The following is a 19,846-nucleotide window of genomic DNA, read 5'->3' as shown; positions in this document are numbered from 1 at the left end:
GAGCCCTACTAAACAGACACTTAGGGCATGTTTGAGAAGGCTTCCAAATCAGCTTCGATTTCTGTATAAGCCCTCCTAAACGGACTCAATAAAAAAATAACTTAACAAAAAGCACTGAGAAGTCGAAGCTATTTCTATAAAGAAGCCGGAGTCAAAAAAAAATTGGCTCCTAGCGGCTTCCTCCACCCACTCTATCTTGCTCTTCCCTTGGCGTGAGGAGCTGTTTTACCAACCGATTTGTTAAAAAAACACTAGCTCCTATAGAAGAGCTGCTCTTAAAGAGAAGCTAAATCGGAGTTATTTTTAGAGATGTTTTATCAAATGATTTGTTAAAAAAACACTTGCTCAGCTGCTCTTAAAGAGAAGCTAAATCGGAGTCATAGGAGCCGAACATGTCCTTGGCGCGACAAACATCGTGCCATTTTGTGCTGTGCATATGGAAAGCCTACTGAAATATTGTATTTGTAAAGATGGGCAAAGGAGGGAGAGAGGAGGAAGACGCGTGCGCAGATGCTCCTGGCGTGGGAGCGTCAGGGATGAGGGTCGCATTTGCCCAGGTGCCGTGCCGTACGCCCAGTGGATTCTGGAAACGTGCGAGCACCGGAGCCGAGCGTCTCCGTTTTGGTCTGCTGGAGGCAGCTGACAATTTAGCATCTAGATACCACGGCCACGTAAACAAAATTCTGGAAGTCAGGCAAACCTACGAGGACAAACAAAAATCGCAGACCAAACATGTACTGGTGTCAGTAAATCAGGTCCCAGGGCAATGCTTCCCCTGTTGTAGCAGTACAGCCCAGTTCACAACTACCATGCACAGAGTGCCACGCTGGCAAGAGAACCAGCAGCAGCAGGTTTGGATTAGAACACTCCGCTGTACTCGTCTTCACCGTTCATCTGGAGGAACCACAGGATTGCCACGCCAAAGACCACAAAGGATGACAGCTCCATCGTCAGGGCTCCCCATCCAATGACGCCCGCATGCTTCAGGATCGACGGAATGGCGATGCTCCCTACTATTGATGCGCCCGTCAAGAATTTCGTGAAGTTCACCCAGCTGCAGTGGCAGGAAAGGTAACACCAATTAACTTTGCCATGTATGAAGAAAAAATATATATAGTTAGAAAGATGTGAAAGAGAACCTAGGGAATGTAATCAGCAATTAGGTTTCACGTAACAAGCAGACTGTTTCATGGCAATGAAGTCTATTCGTTTGTGCACCAGAAATGTTGTTTAGGAAGACAATCCAACCATGATGGCTCAGGACCTTTGTTTTAGAATCTCTACTAAAAATGAATGCCAGCAAGGCAATGCATATCTTTGGGGGCAACAAATAGTGCCAAAGCAGGTGGCAGGGGTGATTAAGGGGAAAAAAGCAGCAGCCTGGACTAGAGACAATCACTTACCCGTCTCCCCCATTGGACATCATGGAGGAAGTATCAGAACCCAGGAAAAATATGAGGGGCATTGGTAGGATAAGGTACATGAGAACTGCACAAAACGTCAAGGATTACTTACGATGTCCCTACAAACAATTATTAGGATGATATAAGCTTAGTTTGCCAGCATTACACAAAAAAATCTAACCTGTTAGCATTGGCCACCAGTTGTTATAGAGAGCACAAGCCTGAAGGAGCAAGAATTATAGAAATTTAGGTGACAGTGGAAAAGATAACAAACTGCCACATAGATATTGAAGTTAGATGCTTACCAAGATTTGCAATACAATTCCACCAGAGACCAATATGGCAAGAAGTGCAAGTCTTCCACTGTGCAAACATGCTCTCATACTTCGTGATAGTGCCATCGTTCCCTGCTGTTTTTTCACTTCAGCTACAATTTCTCCTTCAACACGAAGGACTCGCAAAGCTGTCGCCTATCCTCAAACAAACTTCAGCTGGAATTTCTGGGATGGGCAAAGACATACGAGCAATGAGTTTCAGAGAAGCAACTAAAAATCAGGGTGATAATGTCAACACTGTTCACCATCAGGCAACAGACAGTGTTCAAGATGGAGAGGTGCCGGTGCGGGCAGGGGCGGATATGGGCCCCGGGCCACCTGGGCCGTGGCCCGGGACGTAGCCCAAAACGTTTATGTATATAGAGAGAATTTTAGCCCAAAAAAAACCCTAACCGGCCTCAAAGGCCTGCTACTCTTCCTTGCCTGCTGCCTTCCATCCCACGCTCCCAGCCGCTTCGCTGCCTGCCTGCGCATCCATGTGACCACGCATGACGGCGCTCGCCGGCCGCCTCCACCTGCTTGGCTTCGCGCGCGGCGCGCCCGTCCGCCCGTGTGTCGTCGGTCGTCCGGTGCCCATCCGCCGTCCGCTGCTCCGTCGTCTGGGTCTGACCAACCAGCCAGGCTGCCAGGGCCAGCGTCGGCCGTCAGTGCCCACTCGGGCAGTGTTGCAGTGAGGCAGTCGGCCTCCATTCCAATTTCCATCCACATCCACTGCTCCACACGCCTCTAGGGTGATAGACTCCAACTAGCTGTAAGCACTAAGCAGTAAAACTCTTCTCAACTTCTTTTTTATTACTAGTGATTGTAGTGAGCGAGCTAAATACTAGATTGTTCAAGTGGTATAAAATTTTGCATTCATTAGTTATATTGTTATATTGTATCTCTCATTTTATACAAATAATTAACTTGCAATGTGTAGGTTCAAATTTAAGTGCTAATGTTGATGAAGTTATTAGAGGCGAGAAAGGACCAAATCACCTCTAATTAGGTACCTTTATATTTTTTCAAGTTTATTGTATTTTTAGATACTGAATTAAGGTAAATAATATCTTAGTCTATGTTTTTGGTATATTTTGTTTTAGCGTTATATTTAGCCGTACAATATTTTAGGGTTACCTTCATATTTTATAGTGGCCCGGGGCGTTAGTTTTATAGAGCTCCGCCACTGGGTGCGGGTTACAAGGCCTAGTAGGAATAGGAGGCCCAACTCGATGATTACAGGCCTAGAATGGCATAGCTAGAGAGTACTTTAGGCAAACAGAGGGAGAAGAGAGGCATGAACACTAACAGAATTCTGAAAATTCTAACAATCCTGCCCTCACCAATTCCCACTTGCCTACTCCCTTCGTCAGGATGACTTAGACGTTGTAGGTTTTTTAAGGCAAATTAAGGGAGAAGAAAAATGACATATGTAACCCTGCTTTGTCTTGATTAAGAGTTGATTACAACAAAACGTAATTAACACTCCGCACCTTGATTACAACAAAAGGTGGGCTGCTTCCGACTAGTACGCGTTGGCGCCAAAAACAAACCAGCTGGGCCGCTTCCTCATCGCCTGCTACGCGTCTCACAGGAAAATTTTGTGCGGACAGAGAAACTGGGTGCGGACTGCGTCAAAGTGCATGGACAAGTTAAATGGGCTAAAACGCCTAAGTCATCCGGATGGAGGGAGTACTTTGTTCTTCTCTTCCTTCCCACTCTACTCTACTGCTAAGTGATCCACATCCACCCACAAGGACAATAGCCTTTGATTAAACTTTTAATGTAGAGATGCAGAAATAGTAAACAAACTCCCCAATAAATTAATGTGAAGAGTGGAAAGAAGTAAAAAAAGGAAAAATCAACAATGACAACCTACAGTGACCCAGTCATGACCTTGTGATTGCCATATGCAGTATTCAGCCATGGAGGCTGATATATACAAAGCCCTCAGCATCCCTAGGATCAAACCTCTGTCACCTGTTTTTTTCTAGTGAATCAGTGTATTTACATTGAACCAGCTGCATCAGATTTTACACTCAGGGAACAGCAACATCCAGCAAAACAAACACAAAGAGCAATTGAGCTAAGCTGAAGGAAAACGTGATCAGGTGTCTGAGTTTCTGTCAGTTCCACTTCTTTCAACATTTGCCTTACTCAAGGTAATAAATAGCGGATAGCGGCTTCGTAGCGGATTAAAGTCTGGTAGCGAATCGCAGATAGCAGATGCTATAACGGATGCTAAGTTCAATAGCGGAATACTAAAAACAACCAATTTTTTGGATGACAGATATACCAATACTAATATATTGTTTTCTTGAATAATTAGAAGTTTTTAGCTAATTATTGCATTTAATGCCATGAAACCACATAGAAGCATATAAATGAATAAGGTATAAAGAAGGCATGTGGAGTCAAATTATCTCAAAGTTCTCATATCAATTGAAAATAATGTCATTAATCATCCCATCATTTCTTTATGATATTCCGAATTGCCATCTTAACATTTTCATTACCATTGGAATCATCCACATCATCATTTGAATCCTCCATATAGTAAAATAGTGGCCTAACAATAGCAATAATGGCTTGCAATAGCGGATGCTACATTCCAATATGTTGTCTTCGGTCTGCTACCTTGGGCTGGACGCCCTGATCAAGGCGTGAGGTCAAGGGCCCAGTTGGCCGTTGGTGGAGATCAATTCTAACAAGCAGTAGACGACTGCTAATGTGAAAGCAGCCGCTACCAGCTCTATTTAGTATCATGCACTTCCTTGTGACTCACAGAGTAGTATCAAGGAACATCTAATCTTTTTGGACATGATTTTTTCCGCTTTAAGTATGAAGAAGAACACATGCCTAGCAGTCTAGCACTCTAGCAGGACCCAGACAGAACCGTCGATTGGTATGATGCGTAAACTGAATTAGCTCGACATGCAGCAATGAAATCTGCTACTACTGAACGGTGAAGAGAGATTCCGATCAGCGGCAGGGCGGCCTGTGTATAAGCCGATCCGATCCGATTCGAATTCCGGCGCGATCCCATCAGAAGCAAAGTGATTCACTCCCTCAGGCCCGGCTCTCTCCAGCCCAGAGATCCAAACGCAGGCCAATCCTAAGGTACAAGTTAATCGCGCATTCTAATTTCGAACCACGCCGGGTAGTAACTCGCGCCGATCGAACCACCGAATCATGTGGGAGGGGATACCCAGGATAGGGAGGGAGGAGGGGTGCGTACTCTGGCTGTGTGCGGCAGGAGGAGCGCAGGAGAGGAAACGGCCGCCGCCGCCGCGCGGGAGAGCTGGGATGACGCGGCCACCGTGCCGGAGAGGAGAAAGCGCCACCACACCTGAGACCTGACACCACGCCCGGGGGCCGGGGCAGGGCCAGGCTGCTGCGGTGGCCGAGGCACCAGAGGCTTCGTTGAGGGGTGGAGGAGAGCAGTGCAGAAGCCAGAAGGTTTGGTGATGTGGACGGCCCACCAAGCGGTGCGATGGATGGATGGATGGATGTATTAGTTGCGTGGCGGCCCTTATGATGGGTGTTCAATCACTAGTTTATTGAAGGACATGTCTTTGTACAGCTTATAAGCTTCTATAATATCAAAATAAGCTGAAATAGGTTACAAGCTGCGTGTTTCTTCTCCAACATTTCTCTCTCTCTCCCTCTGCAGCCTACATTAAAAATACTAAGAGCCTTTTAGGGTGCATAAATTTCACAGATATTATACATGAATTTACAAGAATTAGTTTATTTTCACATGAAGAGGCATAAAATAAAATAAAATTATTTCCACCATACATAGAGGGTTTAAAAGACAAAGTACAAGGCCGTCCACATCAGGGGACCAAATCTCTAATGAAGTGATGTCAGATACTAATGTGTTTTGATTTTTTAGTGTTGTAACGGATTGGTGGCTATCTTGACAACACATTTATCGTCACAAAGTAAATGCACTCAGTGTAAATTTGATTCTATAGTCTTATAAAGTTGGGTTTCATGGAAATGTACTTTGGTTTGATCGTTGATATTGTAACCGAATTTTGTTTCTTCGATGACAAAGACTCAAGTGATCTTCCGAGCAATTGACATGTGCTCGAAGTGCTATTTATATCCACCTTGCATCCCGCATAATAACACTCTAAATATTCCAATTGATTCAAATTGTAACACCTCGATATGTCAGAGTCCAACACTTTGTGTATGATTCAAATACCTCAATATCCTCTTTATTCCTTTCAAAGGACTTCCTTCTGGTGCGGCTTTAAATCTTGCGCACAAGCATAACTAAACATTTCATTTGGTCTAGATGTGGTCGCATAAAGTAGACTCTCGATCATTGACAAATATACCTTTTGGTCCACCATTTCTTCACTTAATCACTCGTATCCAAGTCCTGATAACCATTGGTCCCTATTGGTGTATGTATTGTCTTGGATTTAACCATTCTAAATTTCTTCAACATGCCTTTGATATATCTTCCTTGACTTACAAATGTTTTATTATTTGTTTGTTTGATCTGAACATCAAGGAATCGTTGGATACTGATTGACATTACCAGCTAAAACGTTGGATATTGATTCCGACTGATCTTTTTTCTGCTTTTTTTTTATTTCTGTTTCACTAATAGGTAGGAGAGGAAATTTGGAAAAGAAGAATGGTGAAATGAGTTGGAGAGGACGAATATTGATTTGGAGGATCAGAAGGTGCATAGAACTCGAGCCGCATATACGTTGAAGGAAATTATATGCTGTCGCAACCTACGGTTACTTTGCTAGTGTTTATGTAAAATTCAGCTGCCGATACATCAAATAAGATTGTGTATCGTCGTAACGCGCGATTAATTTGATGTTGTTTATATAAAACTCAGCCACATGCGTGGTTCTGCAGTCTGCACCGTGCATGTGAGGCACAACGGTACGTCGGTACCGTAGCAGATCGTGCAGTGCCCAATGGATGGATGGATCGATCGCACCGGGAGTGGGGAGGAGGGTAGATCGAAATGGTGGTGACCCCCGCCTGGCCTGGGCCTGCTGGCTGCCTTTCTGCAGGGGTCCGAGCTAGCATGGCGCTGCTTGCCCTCGCCTTGCCTCGCGAGGAGCTTGTCCAGCCACTCTCGGACTGACAAGACAAATCTCTTGCTCGCACAAGCCACGAGGCAGTTATTCAGCAGGCCGTCCAGACAAGCTGGTTCGTTCGTATCCTCGCTCGGCAAGGCAAAACTGTGGCAGGACATGCGACCATGCAGTCCAGAGCAGTGCAGTGCTGCATAGTACGCGCAGATTGGGGGACTGGTGCTGGTAATCTGGCATGCACCTGCGCCCCCCTGCGTGCCGTGTCTGTCCGTAGATCTCATAGTGTCCCTAGATCTTGGCCCTACGCTATGCATTGTTGGAGTACTTTGCGTACCGGTGTACGTACACTTAGACACACACCCTGCCCCTGTCTACTGTATAAATTAGACAGCCTGAAATTAATATATGTCTTCCTACATGAGGACGAGGTCTACCGTCTCCTGCATTGTACAGCAGCCATAGTGTTTCCTCTTGACCATAGCAGTGGTTCTTGGTTATATAAGGAGAGGGAGACCAACAAGAGAGGCAATATGCAAAATGGCAGCGCGCATGGTGGATGGAGGCAGAGAAAGCAATAACAATGTGCAGCCACTCAACAACTCTTCAGGTCCATGCCATGCCTTTCCACAGCTTTCTTGAACTTCTTCTTCTTCTCTCTCTTAGAAGGGCCGTATAGCTTCTTTGAACCTCTCTCTCTCTCTCTCTCAAAAGTGTACACGAACACTTTCTTCATTCTCTGCCTCTCGCTCTCTGATCTCCGAAGAAGGTCAAGAAAGCCGTGGGAAGAAATGGCATAACAAGAACTCTGTAATGCTGCAGTGAGATGTGAAGTTAAATTGGCCCTATCTACTACTCACTCCGTTTCGTTTTAGTTGTCGCTGAATAGTGCAAAATTGAACTATCCAGCGACAACTAAAAAGAAACGGAGGGAGTATCTATCTATATGTTTCTGCAAATGTAAGTTACTCCTCTGAATCCGTCGTGCTTCTGTGAGTATCGCTATCTGCTCGTGCATCTTGGTTTGATTTCGTCGAGCAATGTAGATCGGTTTTGCTTTCTTCTTCTGCATCTGCTACCTATATATGCGCGTGACTTTCTCCCTTTTCATCACCCCCCAAGCTTGTCTGCGTATATTTCTGAGGAACGTAAATAGAACCTGAAAGGAGGAGTAAGGATTAATTAAAGTTGTAGCACATCGACACCCGTCGCCGACACTGCAGTAGCAAGTAAATCAAGACAGATTTGTGCATTGTGGCACCTGAAAAGATTAGGCATGTACTCATGACATAGCTTCATGTTAGCCATGCATATACTCCTACATTGAAATGAGAGTTTGGATGTGTGAGTTTAGAAGCGAACTCCAACTAATCACTCTGAAAAGAAAGGTAAATTAGGTGAGCTTTATGATTTAGTAAAAGATAAATGTATCCTCACTATACCTAGAAGTTGTTTTTTTTAGACGGAGAAAGTATTTGTCATTTATTCTATCGGGGCGTTTGGATCCCTTCATTTTAAAGGAATTAAAATTCACTCGATAAAGTAACTTATTTAGTTTGGAATTTGACATTCCACCACTTTCCAAAGTTCAAATATAAGCATATCTCAAATTCATAAGGTGGAGGATAGGAAATGATTTTATGCATTAGTAAAATTTATTTCTACTCTGTAACTTACATGACACTCTTCGTCTCACTCATCTATAGTAAAAATGTAGCACATAAATATCTCTGACATCTTGCTAATAATAGTATACAAATATATTTTGTATAAAACCGAATTAGCTTAATTCATATATGTCTAAATTATAGTATTAGAATGAAATTCAATTCCAATGATCCAAACGAGCCATATGGTCATTTATTCTACAGACATAAATCGAGCGTAGAATGACCAATATCCTGATAGACCCATCACATCAATTCACAAATCGCAAGTGCGCCCTTGAATGGACAACAGTCGATTTATTAGCAATAGTTCAGCACATATAAATATACGACCAATTGAAATTAAACCATTTTTATTTCTCTTGATTACAATCATTCTAAAATGCATTATTAACACTGCTCCAGGTCAAGGAGCTGGAGAATACAAAGGATGCAGAACTCCCGTCAAAGAGGCAACATGTCAAATGTTGACACCATAAAAGAATTTGAATCACTTGCTTTTGATGGACATAATTTTCCCACATGGTCAATAGATCTCAAAGTCAGTCTCTCTTTACAAATTTTTTTGGGAGGTCATTGTTCAACGGTAATAGGGTACTCAGTACCCAACAATAAAACCAAGTACATCATACGCCTCATATATATACCACAGACCTAGCCTTCACGTGTTTTTTTTTGGATCGCTCTCCAACAACGGTATGAACAACAACAGCTACACATGAATGGAACCATCTTCGCCTACAAGACTTCAAGTCTGTAGGGGGATACAATCATGCACTTTATAAACTTTGTGCAAAACTCAAAAGTTATGGAAAAGAACCAACTGATGCATATAGAATAGATAAGACTTCTTCTACATTGACGACAACTGTGTACAGAATCCTTCCTCGTTAATACCATGAGAAAAATTTTAAAGTATATTCTGAGTTTAATTAATAGTCTATTTTAAGCCGAAGGGCACAATAAGATCTTTGTTTGGAACACAAATAAACTTTCCTTGAACGTTGCCCTGTTACTTTAAGTATATGCCAACACTTAGAACATAAACAACAAGGATTGTACAAATAAGCAACCCGACTCTACCGCATAAACAAGATTTAATGGACAAACAAGATGCTTGTGGAGTTTTCCTCCAACATATTTGGAGATCTCAGTTAGACTCTCATAGTCCTTGGTCACAGATACTTGAGTCCAGTCAAAATAATATTTAGGGTTAATAATGTGTGTTATAAATTATATAGCAGTCTTGTAAATATTTGTGGCTAGCTTGCTATATCACAGTTATTCGTTCTCTAGACATTGAGAAAGATCCATTCAGTCAAGGGGATGATGAAGAAGAGACACTAGGACCTTTAGTTTTATATCTTAGTGTTGTTGGAGCACTTATATTTGTAAATATCTGTGGCTTTGTAATTTTTTTATATGGAGGCACGACCATCTATTATCTATTGGAAATTTTCTAATAAACAGACTATTGTAACAACCGCTATGTATTATTCCAAAAATGATGCACTATATGAAACATAACGTGAATGTGTATTGCTTCGCAAAAAATGATTAATCACATACACCAATTTAGTGGAATTGGTTCCCACCAAATCATCCACGATTAACTGCGAAGATAATGCTGCTTGTATTACATAGATGGAGACAGGCTATATAAAAAAAGAACAGTATAACTAAAACATATTTCTCTAAGTTGCTGTGTCCTCATGAATCACAACCGACTAGAGAAATCAGCTTACAAACAAACGAAGTCTTTGTGATAATTTTAAAAACAAAAGTATGAAAACAATAGAATTGAAAGTTCAACCATTCTCTTTTTCTTTCTCCCGATTACAGCCGAAAAACACACGTCTCAAGCCGTCGCTCCACACCCACACCGATGATTGATCTAATCTACCCATCCATCCATGGATCGATCTGTCATGCATCAATTAATAGGTCGGGACAAGGCAACAAGGGAGGGCCACTGACAGGCAGGCAGGCAGGCCTGTAGCCCCCGCAGCGAGAGGCGGTGACAGGTAGGCCGGCCGGCCGGCCGGTGCATACATGATGCATGCGGGAGTGGGACCCACCAATCAGACCCATGAGGCTCGTCCCCGGCCTCTCCAGTCCCCTCCCCCCTCTCTGCAGATCTGGGCATCTGATCTCACTCGCCTTCTCGCTCACGTCATGGATGGACGGTGCCACTGCCACGGTGGACCGGACGTGAGAGAGAGAGAGAAAGCCAGCCAGCCTGCTACTAGCTGCTGGCTGCTGCCAGCGCCAGGAATAATAATGGAATACGGAGGATTTCACTGCAAGCAAGCAAAGCGCAGTGGCTGCTCCAGCAAGGAATCCAGTAAAAATTCCCTGGAATCTCAAGGCTGCAGAGTGCAGGCATGGCGACACGAGGGAGGGAACGCCAGCCCATGCATGCCTTCTACGGCCCCCGAAACTGCACCCCACACACACACACACTACTTTCTGTTTGTCTTCCTACTAGCTAGCACTTGCTACTACATGTCCCTTTTCGAGGTATATATATTTTTATTTTACAGCAAAATGTTTGTACTTCCGGTCTGGGTGACAAGATGCAGCAGCATGCATATGCATCCATCCATCTCCTCCGCCAGACCGTACAACACACCTCGAGACATGTAGATAGTCCAAGAACCAGGACTGTTCAGTGGTAAGAGGAAGAAGAAGCCATCATGTCAGTGTTGCTTGCTTGCCCAGCGTTACACGGCACACAGAGTCACAGACACAACGCATGCAGCAGCGATGGCAAACGCAAGCACAACAGGTACTACTGTTCCAGAGAGAGAGAGAGGAGAGGGAAAGTGAGCACTAGTAGTCTACTAGTACTGTAGTAGTAGTAGCTAGGTCATCGCCTGTGCCGGCAGTCTAGAGGTGAGAGAGAGATCGACCAGGTACTGGGTGGGGTGGGGTGGGGTGGGTCAGTGGGTGGGTGTGATTTGAGGCCTCATGCATGCATGCATATTCTGCTGCAGGAGCAAGCAGCGCCATCTTTTTTCTCCCTTTACACAACCAAAAGATCTACCAGATTGCACGCTTCCAGAAAAACATCGCCCCACAGTCTACGACAGAACGACAGGCCAAATCGCACTGCTCTTTTTATTCGTTCCTGGAAAATGCCCATCGCCCTTTCAGAGAATAAAAGCATGCAAAAAAATAAAAAAAAATATATATCTGCGCTAACTGTGCACGCAATGATGAGAAAAAAAAATGGATATCGCTTAAAAAACATGCAGCTCAATTATTAAAGCATGACCAGCCGGAAGAAACTAACGGACCCTGGCTAAATATTACTATACTCTATCTATCTATTTTTTTAAAAAAAAACGTATGCAGAACATTGCAGAGATAGTGACAATGAGCTCTAAATTTTATATTATAAAATTTAAGTATCGAATCAGATTAAGATCGAAACATAATTCTAAAATTTATTTAGTTTTCTATCATTTTGTGAAAGCAATTTGGATCATGATTTATTACCACCGCTAGTCAAGTGCGGCAAGGATTAAGAAACAAAGGTATGTGTATACTGCCACTTGGAGTTCAGAAAAACCACAATTTCAGACACTGGTAATTAACAACAACCCTTTTCTTGTAGTATATACATAGGTTGAGATTAAATTGCACGGGAAAGAAGCTGAGACGACGAAATTAACCAGCCCTACGCACCATCACTCTCTCTCTCTCACACACACGTGTACGGAATTCAACACATGCATTCATAACCACCATCCATTCCTACCAGTACAAGAAACCTAATCCGTACCTTGTCCTTGTTGTGACGGTCCCATCGATCTACCGCGGGTGGATCGACGTGATGCAGGTAGATCCCCAGCCGCTGCTACGCCGGTTAATTAATCGCCGCATCATCTGCTTCGCCCCCGCCCAGTTCCGGCGGTGGTCGAGATCTGGTGCCGCGATCCGATCCGATCGATCGGATCGGCTGGTGGCCTCTCTCTGCAGTTTCCCACAGCTTTATTGAACTGCGCCTCTTGGGATCGACCGGAATTCAAGCGCGCAGCATCCACCAGCCGGCGGCATGCAGTTCAAGAAAGCTGTGGAAGACGGCAAGGAGGGCCATGTCTCGTCGGCTCATCACCAGCGTACACATGGAATTATTCAACCCGTCCCCGTCTACGAATAGATCGGTCGGGGGTGGCGTGGGGAGGGGCGGGGAGGATGGATTTCCGAGAAGAGAGATGGGTGGACATGTCTTGAAGATAAGAGAGAGATGGGTCATGGGTGAGGTGTTTGGGAAGAGAACAAGAGACGAAGGGTGGTTGTTTATATGGACGAGGGAGGCCAAAGCGACGCCTGCAGCCTAGAGACTAGAGAGAGAGGCCGGGGGAGGAAGGGACCGAGTCGCCGGCATTGGGGTTGGACGGTTGGTGACGTTCCAGTGGAAGGGAAGAGAGGTTAACCCCAATTAGAGATAGCCAAATGGGCCGGGCGGCTCGGCCCGTTTTAGCTCAGCCCGTCAGGCACTTTAAAAAATCGGACCGAACCATCTAAGTATGCGGGCTCATTTTCCTGTTCGAGCCGGCCCGCAGCGGGCCTAAACGGCCAGCCTGGTACAGTAAGCACGAAAAAGTGGGCCGAAAAACGGGCAAAGCGGGCCGATAAGCACATGGTTTAGTGCAAAAAAGCGAGTTTAACGGGCTTAACGGTAAATGGGCCGTGCCGAGCTAGCCCACCGTGCTTAGTTTTCTGTCCGAGCTCGACCCGCTTATTCGTGTCGGGCCGGACCTGCATAGACCCGGGCCGAGCCGGGCTTGGATCGGGCCCAAACAGCGGGCTTCGTGTTTATTGGCCATCTATAACCCTAATCCTAATGATAGCTCGGTCAATTCCAAAAATGAATAAAAAATCTAAATGTAGGTCTATTTTATCGACTTATTGAAAAAGTCTATCAAAAATGGACTCTTTGATAAACTCTTTCTAGAAAATTGCGAGGAATTCCTCAAAAAACCAACAGAACCGGGAACCAGAGAAAGGAGCTTCTACTCTCTCATGTTTTCTTTGTCGACGCTACATCGCAGGAGAAACTACATAAGAAGCTATATTTTTCAACCAAACATGGGCTCTTTCTATAGCTCTTCCTAAAAAAAGAGGGAGCTATTTTTTTAGAGGTGCCAGAGCCAGGGCTGAAACTGACAGAGGAAGAGACTACCATACGGGGCCTTAATTGAATGTATATGAAATAATAGACTAGAGTAATAATACAACATATGTTGCTAATAATAAACTATTTAAAAATAGTGGTGCAACTAAAAAACACTAGTTAAACTTCACAATATTTTGACTCTTGTGTGCCGCGAGATTTCATTTTTCTAATATCACTGTCCTAGAAATAATTTAATAGCTTGAGTCAAATTATTTTAGATATAGATGTTAGATAAATGTACCCACATTCGTATTTTGAATATTAGAATATTACTAGCCAATTACTTGTGTGTTACTACCGTTTTAGAATATTTATTTTTTATTGAATATATATGGTTGTGAGCTTCAATAGTAAGAACCTATGCGTGGAGGTGGGAATGGCGAGGATTTAAACCCTAGCACCGCGAGAAACTCTCACCGTAGAGATTCTCTATCCAACTCTACCTATGTTACATATAAAATATTTTAAAAACATCTAAAACTTATGACTATGACTGATGAATTATGTAAATGAAAATAATTTTAATATAAAATGATGTATATATATATATATATCATTTTAAAAAAATATCTATGATTAATGTAGTTTTAATATTATCAACGGCATATAACTCTTAAGTTTAATTAATTTTTATCGGGACCATAATTAGGGGTACCCCCAGGCTTCTAATCTCAGCTGGTAACCCCCATCAGCACAAAGCTGCAAAGGCCTGATGGGTGCGATTAAGTCAATGCTCGGTCCACTCAAGGGACACGATCTCGCCTCGCCCGAGCCCATCCTCGGGCAAGGGCAGCCGACCCCAGAGCATTTACGTCTCGCCCGAGGGCCCCCTCAAGCAACGGACACACCTTCGGCTCGCCCGAGGCCCAGCCTTCGCCAAGAAGCAACCTTGGCCAAATCGCCACGCCGACTGACCGTATCGCAGGAGCATTTAATGCAAGGATGACCTGACACCTTATCCTGACGCGCGCTTGTCAGTCGACAGAGCCGAAGTGACCGCAGTCACTTCGCCGCTCCACTAACCGACCTGACAAGCGGACAGCGCCGCCTGCGCCGCTCCGACTGTTGTGTCACTCGACAGAGTGAGGCTGACAGCAGCCAAGTCCGGCCTCGGGCGCCATAGGAAACTTCGCCTCGCCCGACCCCAAGGCTCGGACTCGGCCTCGGCCCCGGAAGACGACGAACTCCGCCTCGCCCGACCCCAGGGCTCGGACTCGGCCTCGGCTCCGGAAGACGACGAACTCCGCCTCGCCCGACCCCAGGGCTCGGACTCGGCCTCGGCCCCGGAAGACGACGAACTCCGCCTCGCCCGACCCCAGGGCTCGGACCCGGCCTCGGCCCCAGAAGACGACGAACTCCGCCTCGCCCGACCCCAGGGCTCGGACTCGGCCTCGGCCCCGGAAGACGACGAACTCCGCCTCGCCCGACCCCAGGGCTCGGACTCGGCCTCGGCCCCGGAAGACGACGATCGGCCCTGGCCTCAGCCGACGGTCTCCGCCTCGCCCGACCCAGGGGCTCGGACTCGACCTCGACCTCGGAAGACAGACTCGACCTCGACCTTGGAGGAGCCTCCGTCTCGCCCGACCCAGGGCTCGGACCGACCACGTCGCAGGAGGGGCCATCATTGCCCTACCCCTAGCTAGCTCTGGCTATGGGGAACAAGACCGGCATCCCATCTGGCTCGCCCCGGCAAAGCAAATAATGATGGCGCCCCTCGTGCTCCATGACGACGGCGGCTCTCAGCCCCCTTACGGAAGCAAGGAGACGTTAGCAAGGACTCGACAGCCCCGACAGCTGTCCTTCCGCCAGGCTCCAGCGCTCCTCCGACGGCCACGACATCTCATGAACAGGGTGCCAAAACCTCTCCGGCTGCCACGACGGCATGTACTTAGGGCACTAGCTCATCTCTGCTAGACACGTTAGCACATTGCTACATCTCCCATTGTACACCTGGACCCTCTCCTTACGCCTATAAAAGGAAGGTCCAGGGCCCTCTTACAGAAGGTTGGCCGCACGGGGAGGACGGGACGGCGCGTGCAGGCCTCTCGCTCCCTCCCACGCGGACGCTTGTAACCCCCTACTGCAAGCGCACCCGACCTGGGCACGGGACAAACACGAAGGCCGCGGGTTTCCCCTTTTACGCCTGTCTCCCTCCGGTTTTCCCCCCTTCGCGCTCCGTCTCGCGCCGACCCATCTGGGCTAGGGCACGCGACGACAATTTACTCGTCGGTCCAGGGACCCCCCGGGGTCGAAACGCCGACAGTTGGCGCGCCAGGTAGGGGCCTGCTGCGTGTTGACGAACAGCTTCCCGTCAAGCTCCAGATGGGTAGTCTCCAGCAACCTTTCCAGCCCAGAACGGTGCTCCGTTTCGGGAGTCTTGAGTTCATGTCCCTCGACGGCAGCTACGACATGATACTCCTTCCCCCGCCGCGCGACAGCGACAATGGCGGCCGACAACCCGCCCGCCGGCGGCGGAATCGACGACGTCTTCCCCACGTGGCGGAAGAACAAGATTCGGGTTTGTCCCGTCGCCTCCCCCGCCGACGGAGGGGGAGGCGGGGCAACCAAGGCCAAGCAGGAGGCGACACCTCGTCGGCTGTCGAGCGAGTCGACGGCGCTGGCGCCCCAACGGGGGACGCGTCGGGCATCGACCTCGCGTCTGAGACGAAGACGAGCGCCGTTTCCCCGCAACACGCCAACTCCATGCGGACGGACGACGCCAGCACGCTCGCAAAGGACTTGCTGGGCGTCACCCTCGTATCTGAGACGACGGTGCAGTCTGCCCCTGACGTGACTTCGTCACCGCTCGTCGACCAAAAGGTACCGACCGATTCCCATCTCGTGCCTTTTGGATTTAGCCTCGACCCACCAAGTGACTTCGCTTTGGTGGACGCTCTCATAGAGGCGAGTCCAAACCCTCCGGGGTACGGTATGCGGTCACCCTGGGACCGGCTAACAGCCGTCTCGACCTACGGGCCCTTAGGTTCCGAGGAAGATGACGAGGCCGACTTTTGTTGGGATTTCTCCGGACTTGGTAACCCCAGTGCCATGCGGGACTTCATGACCACATGCGACTACTGCCTTTCCGATTGTTCTGACGGTAGCCGCAGCTTCGGCGACGAGGGCTGCGGCCCAAGTCGTGAATGTTTCCACGTCGATCTAGGGGGTCCCGACGAAGGCAACCATCTTGGTATACCGGAAAACGGTGATCCCCCTAGACCTGCGCCTCGCGTTGACATCCTTCGGGAGCTAGCTGTGGTCCCAGTCCCGGCGGGGGGTCAGGACTCACAGCTCGAGCAAATCCGCGAGATGCAGGTCAGGCTCGACGAGGGAGCAGGAACACTTGAGCCATTCCGCCGGGACATCGGGCAGGAATGGGCAGGCCAACCTCCGGCCCGAGAAGCGCGTCATCTACCCCAGGGCATCCAGCACCGCATCGCCGACGATTTAAGGGCAAGGCCGCCACCGGCTTCTAGTGGGGTCGTCCAGAACCTGGCTGCAGCGGCAATACTTCTCTGCGCGATGCCAGAGCCATCAACCACCGAGGGGCGGCGTATCCAGGGAGAGCTCAAGAATCTCCTAGAGGATGCCGCGGTCCGACGGACCTAAAGCTTTGCCTCCCGAAGGCAGGGGTACCCCTCAGAGCATCGCGCCGCGACTTCCCGATTCATGCGGGAAGCCTCGGTCCACACCGGGTGCACGCGCAACACAGCGCCTGCGACCCCGGGTCACCTCGGCAACGAGCACCATCACCGCAACCGTCGAGCCCACCTCGACGAGAAGGTGCGCCGAGGCTACCACCCCAGTCGTGGGGGACGCTACGACAGCGGGGAGGATCGGAGTCCCTCGCCCGAACCACCCGGTCTGCAGGCTTTCAGCCGGGCCATACGACGGCGCCGTTCCCGACCCGGTTCCGAACCCCGACTACTATCACAAATTACTCAGGGGAGACGAGGCCGGAACTGTGGCTCGCGGACTACCGGCTGGCCTACCACCTGGGTGGAACGGACGATGACAACCTTATCATCCGCAACCTCCCCCTGTTCCTCTCCGACACCGCTCGAGCCTGGCTGGAGCATTTGCCTCCGGGGCAGATCTCCAACTGGGACGACCTGGTCCAAGCCTTCGCCGGCAACTTCTAGGGCACGTACGTGCGCCCTGGGAACTCCTGGGATCTCCGAAGCTGCCGCCAGCAGCCGGGAGAGTCTCTCCGGGATTACATCCGGTGATTCTCGAAGCAGCGCACCGAGCTGCCCAACGTCACCGACTCGGATGTCATCGGCGCGTTCCTTGCTGGCACCACCTGCCGCGACCTGGTGAGCAAGCTGGGTCGCAAGACCCCCACCAGGGCGAGTGAGCTGATGGACATCGCCACCAAATTCGCCTCTGGCCAGGAGGCGGTTGAGGCCATCTTCCGGAAGGACAAGCAGCCCCAGGGCCGCCAGCCGGAAGATATCCCCGAGGCGTCCACTCAGCGCGGCACCAAGAAGAAAGGCAAGAAGAAGTCGCAAGCGAAACGCGACGCCGCCGACACGGACCTTGTCGCCGCCGCTGAGTACAAGAACCCTCGGAAACCTCCCGGAGGCGCCAATCTCTTCGACAAGATGCTCAAGGAGTCGTGCCCCTATCATCAGGGGCCCGTCAAGCGCACCCTTGAGGAATGTGTCATGCTTCGGCGCCACTTTCACAAGGCCGGGCCACCTGCGGAAGGTGGTAGGGCCCACGACGACGATAAGAAGGAGGATCGCAAGGCAGGAGAGTTCTCCGAGGTCCACGACTGCTTCATGATCTACGGTGGGCAAGTGGCGAACGCCTCGGCTCGGCACCGCAAGCAAGAGCGTCGGGAGGTTTGCTCGGTAAAGGTGGCGGCTCCAGTCTACCTAGACTGGTCCGACAAGCCCATCACCTTCGACCAGGGCGACCACCCCGACCGCGTGCCGAGTCCGAGGAAATACCCGCTCGTTGTCGACCCCGTCATCAGCAACGTCAGGCTCACCAAGGTCCTCATGGACGGAAGCAGCAGCCTCAACATCATCTACGCCGAGACCCTCGGGCTCCTGCGGATCGATCTGTCCTCGGTCCGGGCAGGCGCGGCGCCTTTCCACGGGATCATCCCCGCGAAACGCGTCCAGCCCCTCGGACAACTCGATCTACCTGTCTGCTTTGGGACTCCCTAACTTTCGAAGGGAAACCCTCACGGTCGAGGTGGTCGGGTTCCGAGGAACCTACCACGCAGTGTTAGGGAGGCCATGCTACGCCAAGTTCATGGCCGTCCCCAACTACGCCTACCTCAAGCTCAAGATGCCGGGCCCCAACGGGGTCATCACCGTCGGCCCCACGTACCGACACGCGTACGAATACGACGTGGAGTGCGTGAAGTACGCCGAGGCCCTCGCCGAATCCGAGGCCCTCATCACCGACCTGGAGAGCCTCTCCAAGGAGGCGCCAGACGTGAAGCGCCATGCCGGCAACTTCGAGCCAGCGGAGACAGTTAAGTCCGTCCCTCTCGACCCCAGCAACGACGCCTCCAAGCAGATCCGGATCGGCTCCGAGCTCGATCCCAAATAGGAAGCAGTGCTCGTCGACTTTCTCCACGCAAACGCCGATGTTTTCGCGTGGAGTCCCTCGGACATGCCCGACATACCGAGGGATGTCGCCGAGCACGCGCTAGATATCCGAGCTGGAGCCCGACCCGTGAAGCAGCCTCTGCGCCGATTCGATGAAGAAAAGCGCAGAGCCATAGGCGAGGACACAAGCTAATGGCGGTGGGGTTCATCAAAGAGGTATTCCATCCCGAATCGCTCGCCAACCCTGTGCTTATGAGAAAGAAAAAGGGAAATGGCGGATGTGTGTAGACTACACTGGTCTAAACAAAGCATGTCCAAACGTTCCCTACCCTCTGCCTCGCATCGATCAAATCGTGGATTCCACTGCTGGGTGCGAAACCCTGTCTTTCCTTGATGCCTACTCAGGGTATCACCAAATAAGGATGAAAGAGTCCGACCAGCTCGTGACTTCTTTCATCACACCTTTCGGCATGTACTGCTATGTTACCATGCCATTTGGTTTGAGGAATGCAGGTGCGACATACCAAAGGTGCATGAACCACGTGTTCAGCGAACACATTGGTCGAACGGTCGAGGCTTACATCGATGACATCGCAGTCAAGACGAGGAAAGCCTCCGACCTCCTTTCCGACCTTGAA

At 49.0% G+C, this 19,846-nt stretch overlaps 1 protein-coding gene, 1 long non-coding RNA gene and 2 other non-coding genes across 5 annotated transcripts; 1 reads left to right on the top strand and 3 right to left on the bottom strand.

The window, feature by feature from the left end:
• Positions 1-684: 684 nt before the first annotated feature.
• On the bottom strand, positions 685-5,216 carry LOC100281250 (uncharacterized). Of its 2 annotated transcripts, XM_035966897.1 has the most exons (6): positions 4,956-5,187; positions 3,211-3,346; positions 1,709-1,903; positions 1,585-1,624; positions 1,404-1,488; positions 702-1,054 (listed from the first exon to the last, which is right to left on the bottom strand). In XM_035966897.1, the coding sequence occupies exons 3-6, from the start codon at positions 1,802-1,804 to the stop codon at positions 859-861; spliced, it is 417 nt and encodes a 138-aa protein (XP_035822790.1). In that variant the 5' UTR covers positions 1,805-1,903; positions 3,211-3,346; positions 4,956-5,187; the 3' UTR covers positions 702-858. The 2 variants fall into 2 exon arrangements, with proteins under 2 accessions (NP_001354811.1, XP_035822790.1); NM_001367882.1 differs by lacking the exon at positions 3,211-3,346 and having other exon boundaries at positions 685-1,054; positions 4,956-5,216.
• Positions 5,217-7,413: 2,197 nt separating this feature from the next.
• On the top strand, positions 7,414-7,579 carry MIR396e (microRNA MIR396e). Its single transcript, NR_121161.1, has one exon. It is a non-coding gene; the product is annotated as a microRNA MIR396e (primary transcript).
• A 4,440-nt stretch (positions 7,580-12,019) lies between these two features.
• Positions 12,020-12,730, bottom strand: LOC112679203 (MIR396aHG). The gene has a single exon (NR_157318.1). It is a non-coding gene; the product is annotated as an MIR396aHG (long non-coding RNA).
• MIR396a (microRNA MIR396a) lies at positions 12,424-12,560 on the bottom strand. Its single transcript, NR_121060.1, has one exon. It is a non-coding gene; the product is annotated as a microRNA MIR396a (primary transcript).
• Positions 12,731-19,846: the final 7,116 nt, after the last annotated feature.

This window comes from Zea mays, chromosome 4, assembly GCF_902167145.1.
Source record: "Zea mays cultivar B73 chromosome 4, Zm-B73-REFERENCE-NAM-5.0, whole genome shotgun sequence".
NCBI classification, from domain to species: domain Eukaryota; kingdom Viridiplantae; phylum Streptophyta; class Magnoliopsida; order Poales; family Poaceae; genus Zea; species Zea mays.
This window is presented reverse-complemented; position numbering and strand designations above follow the sequence as displayed.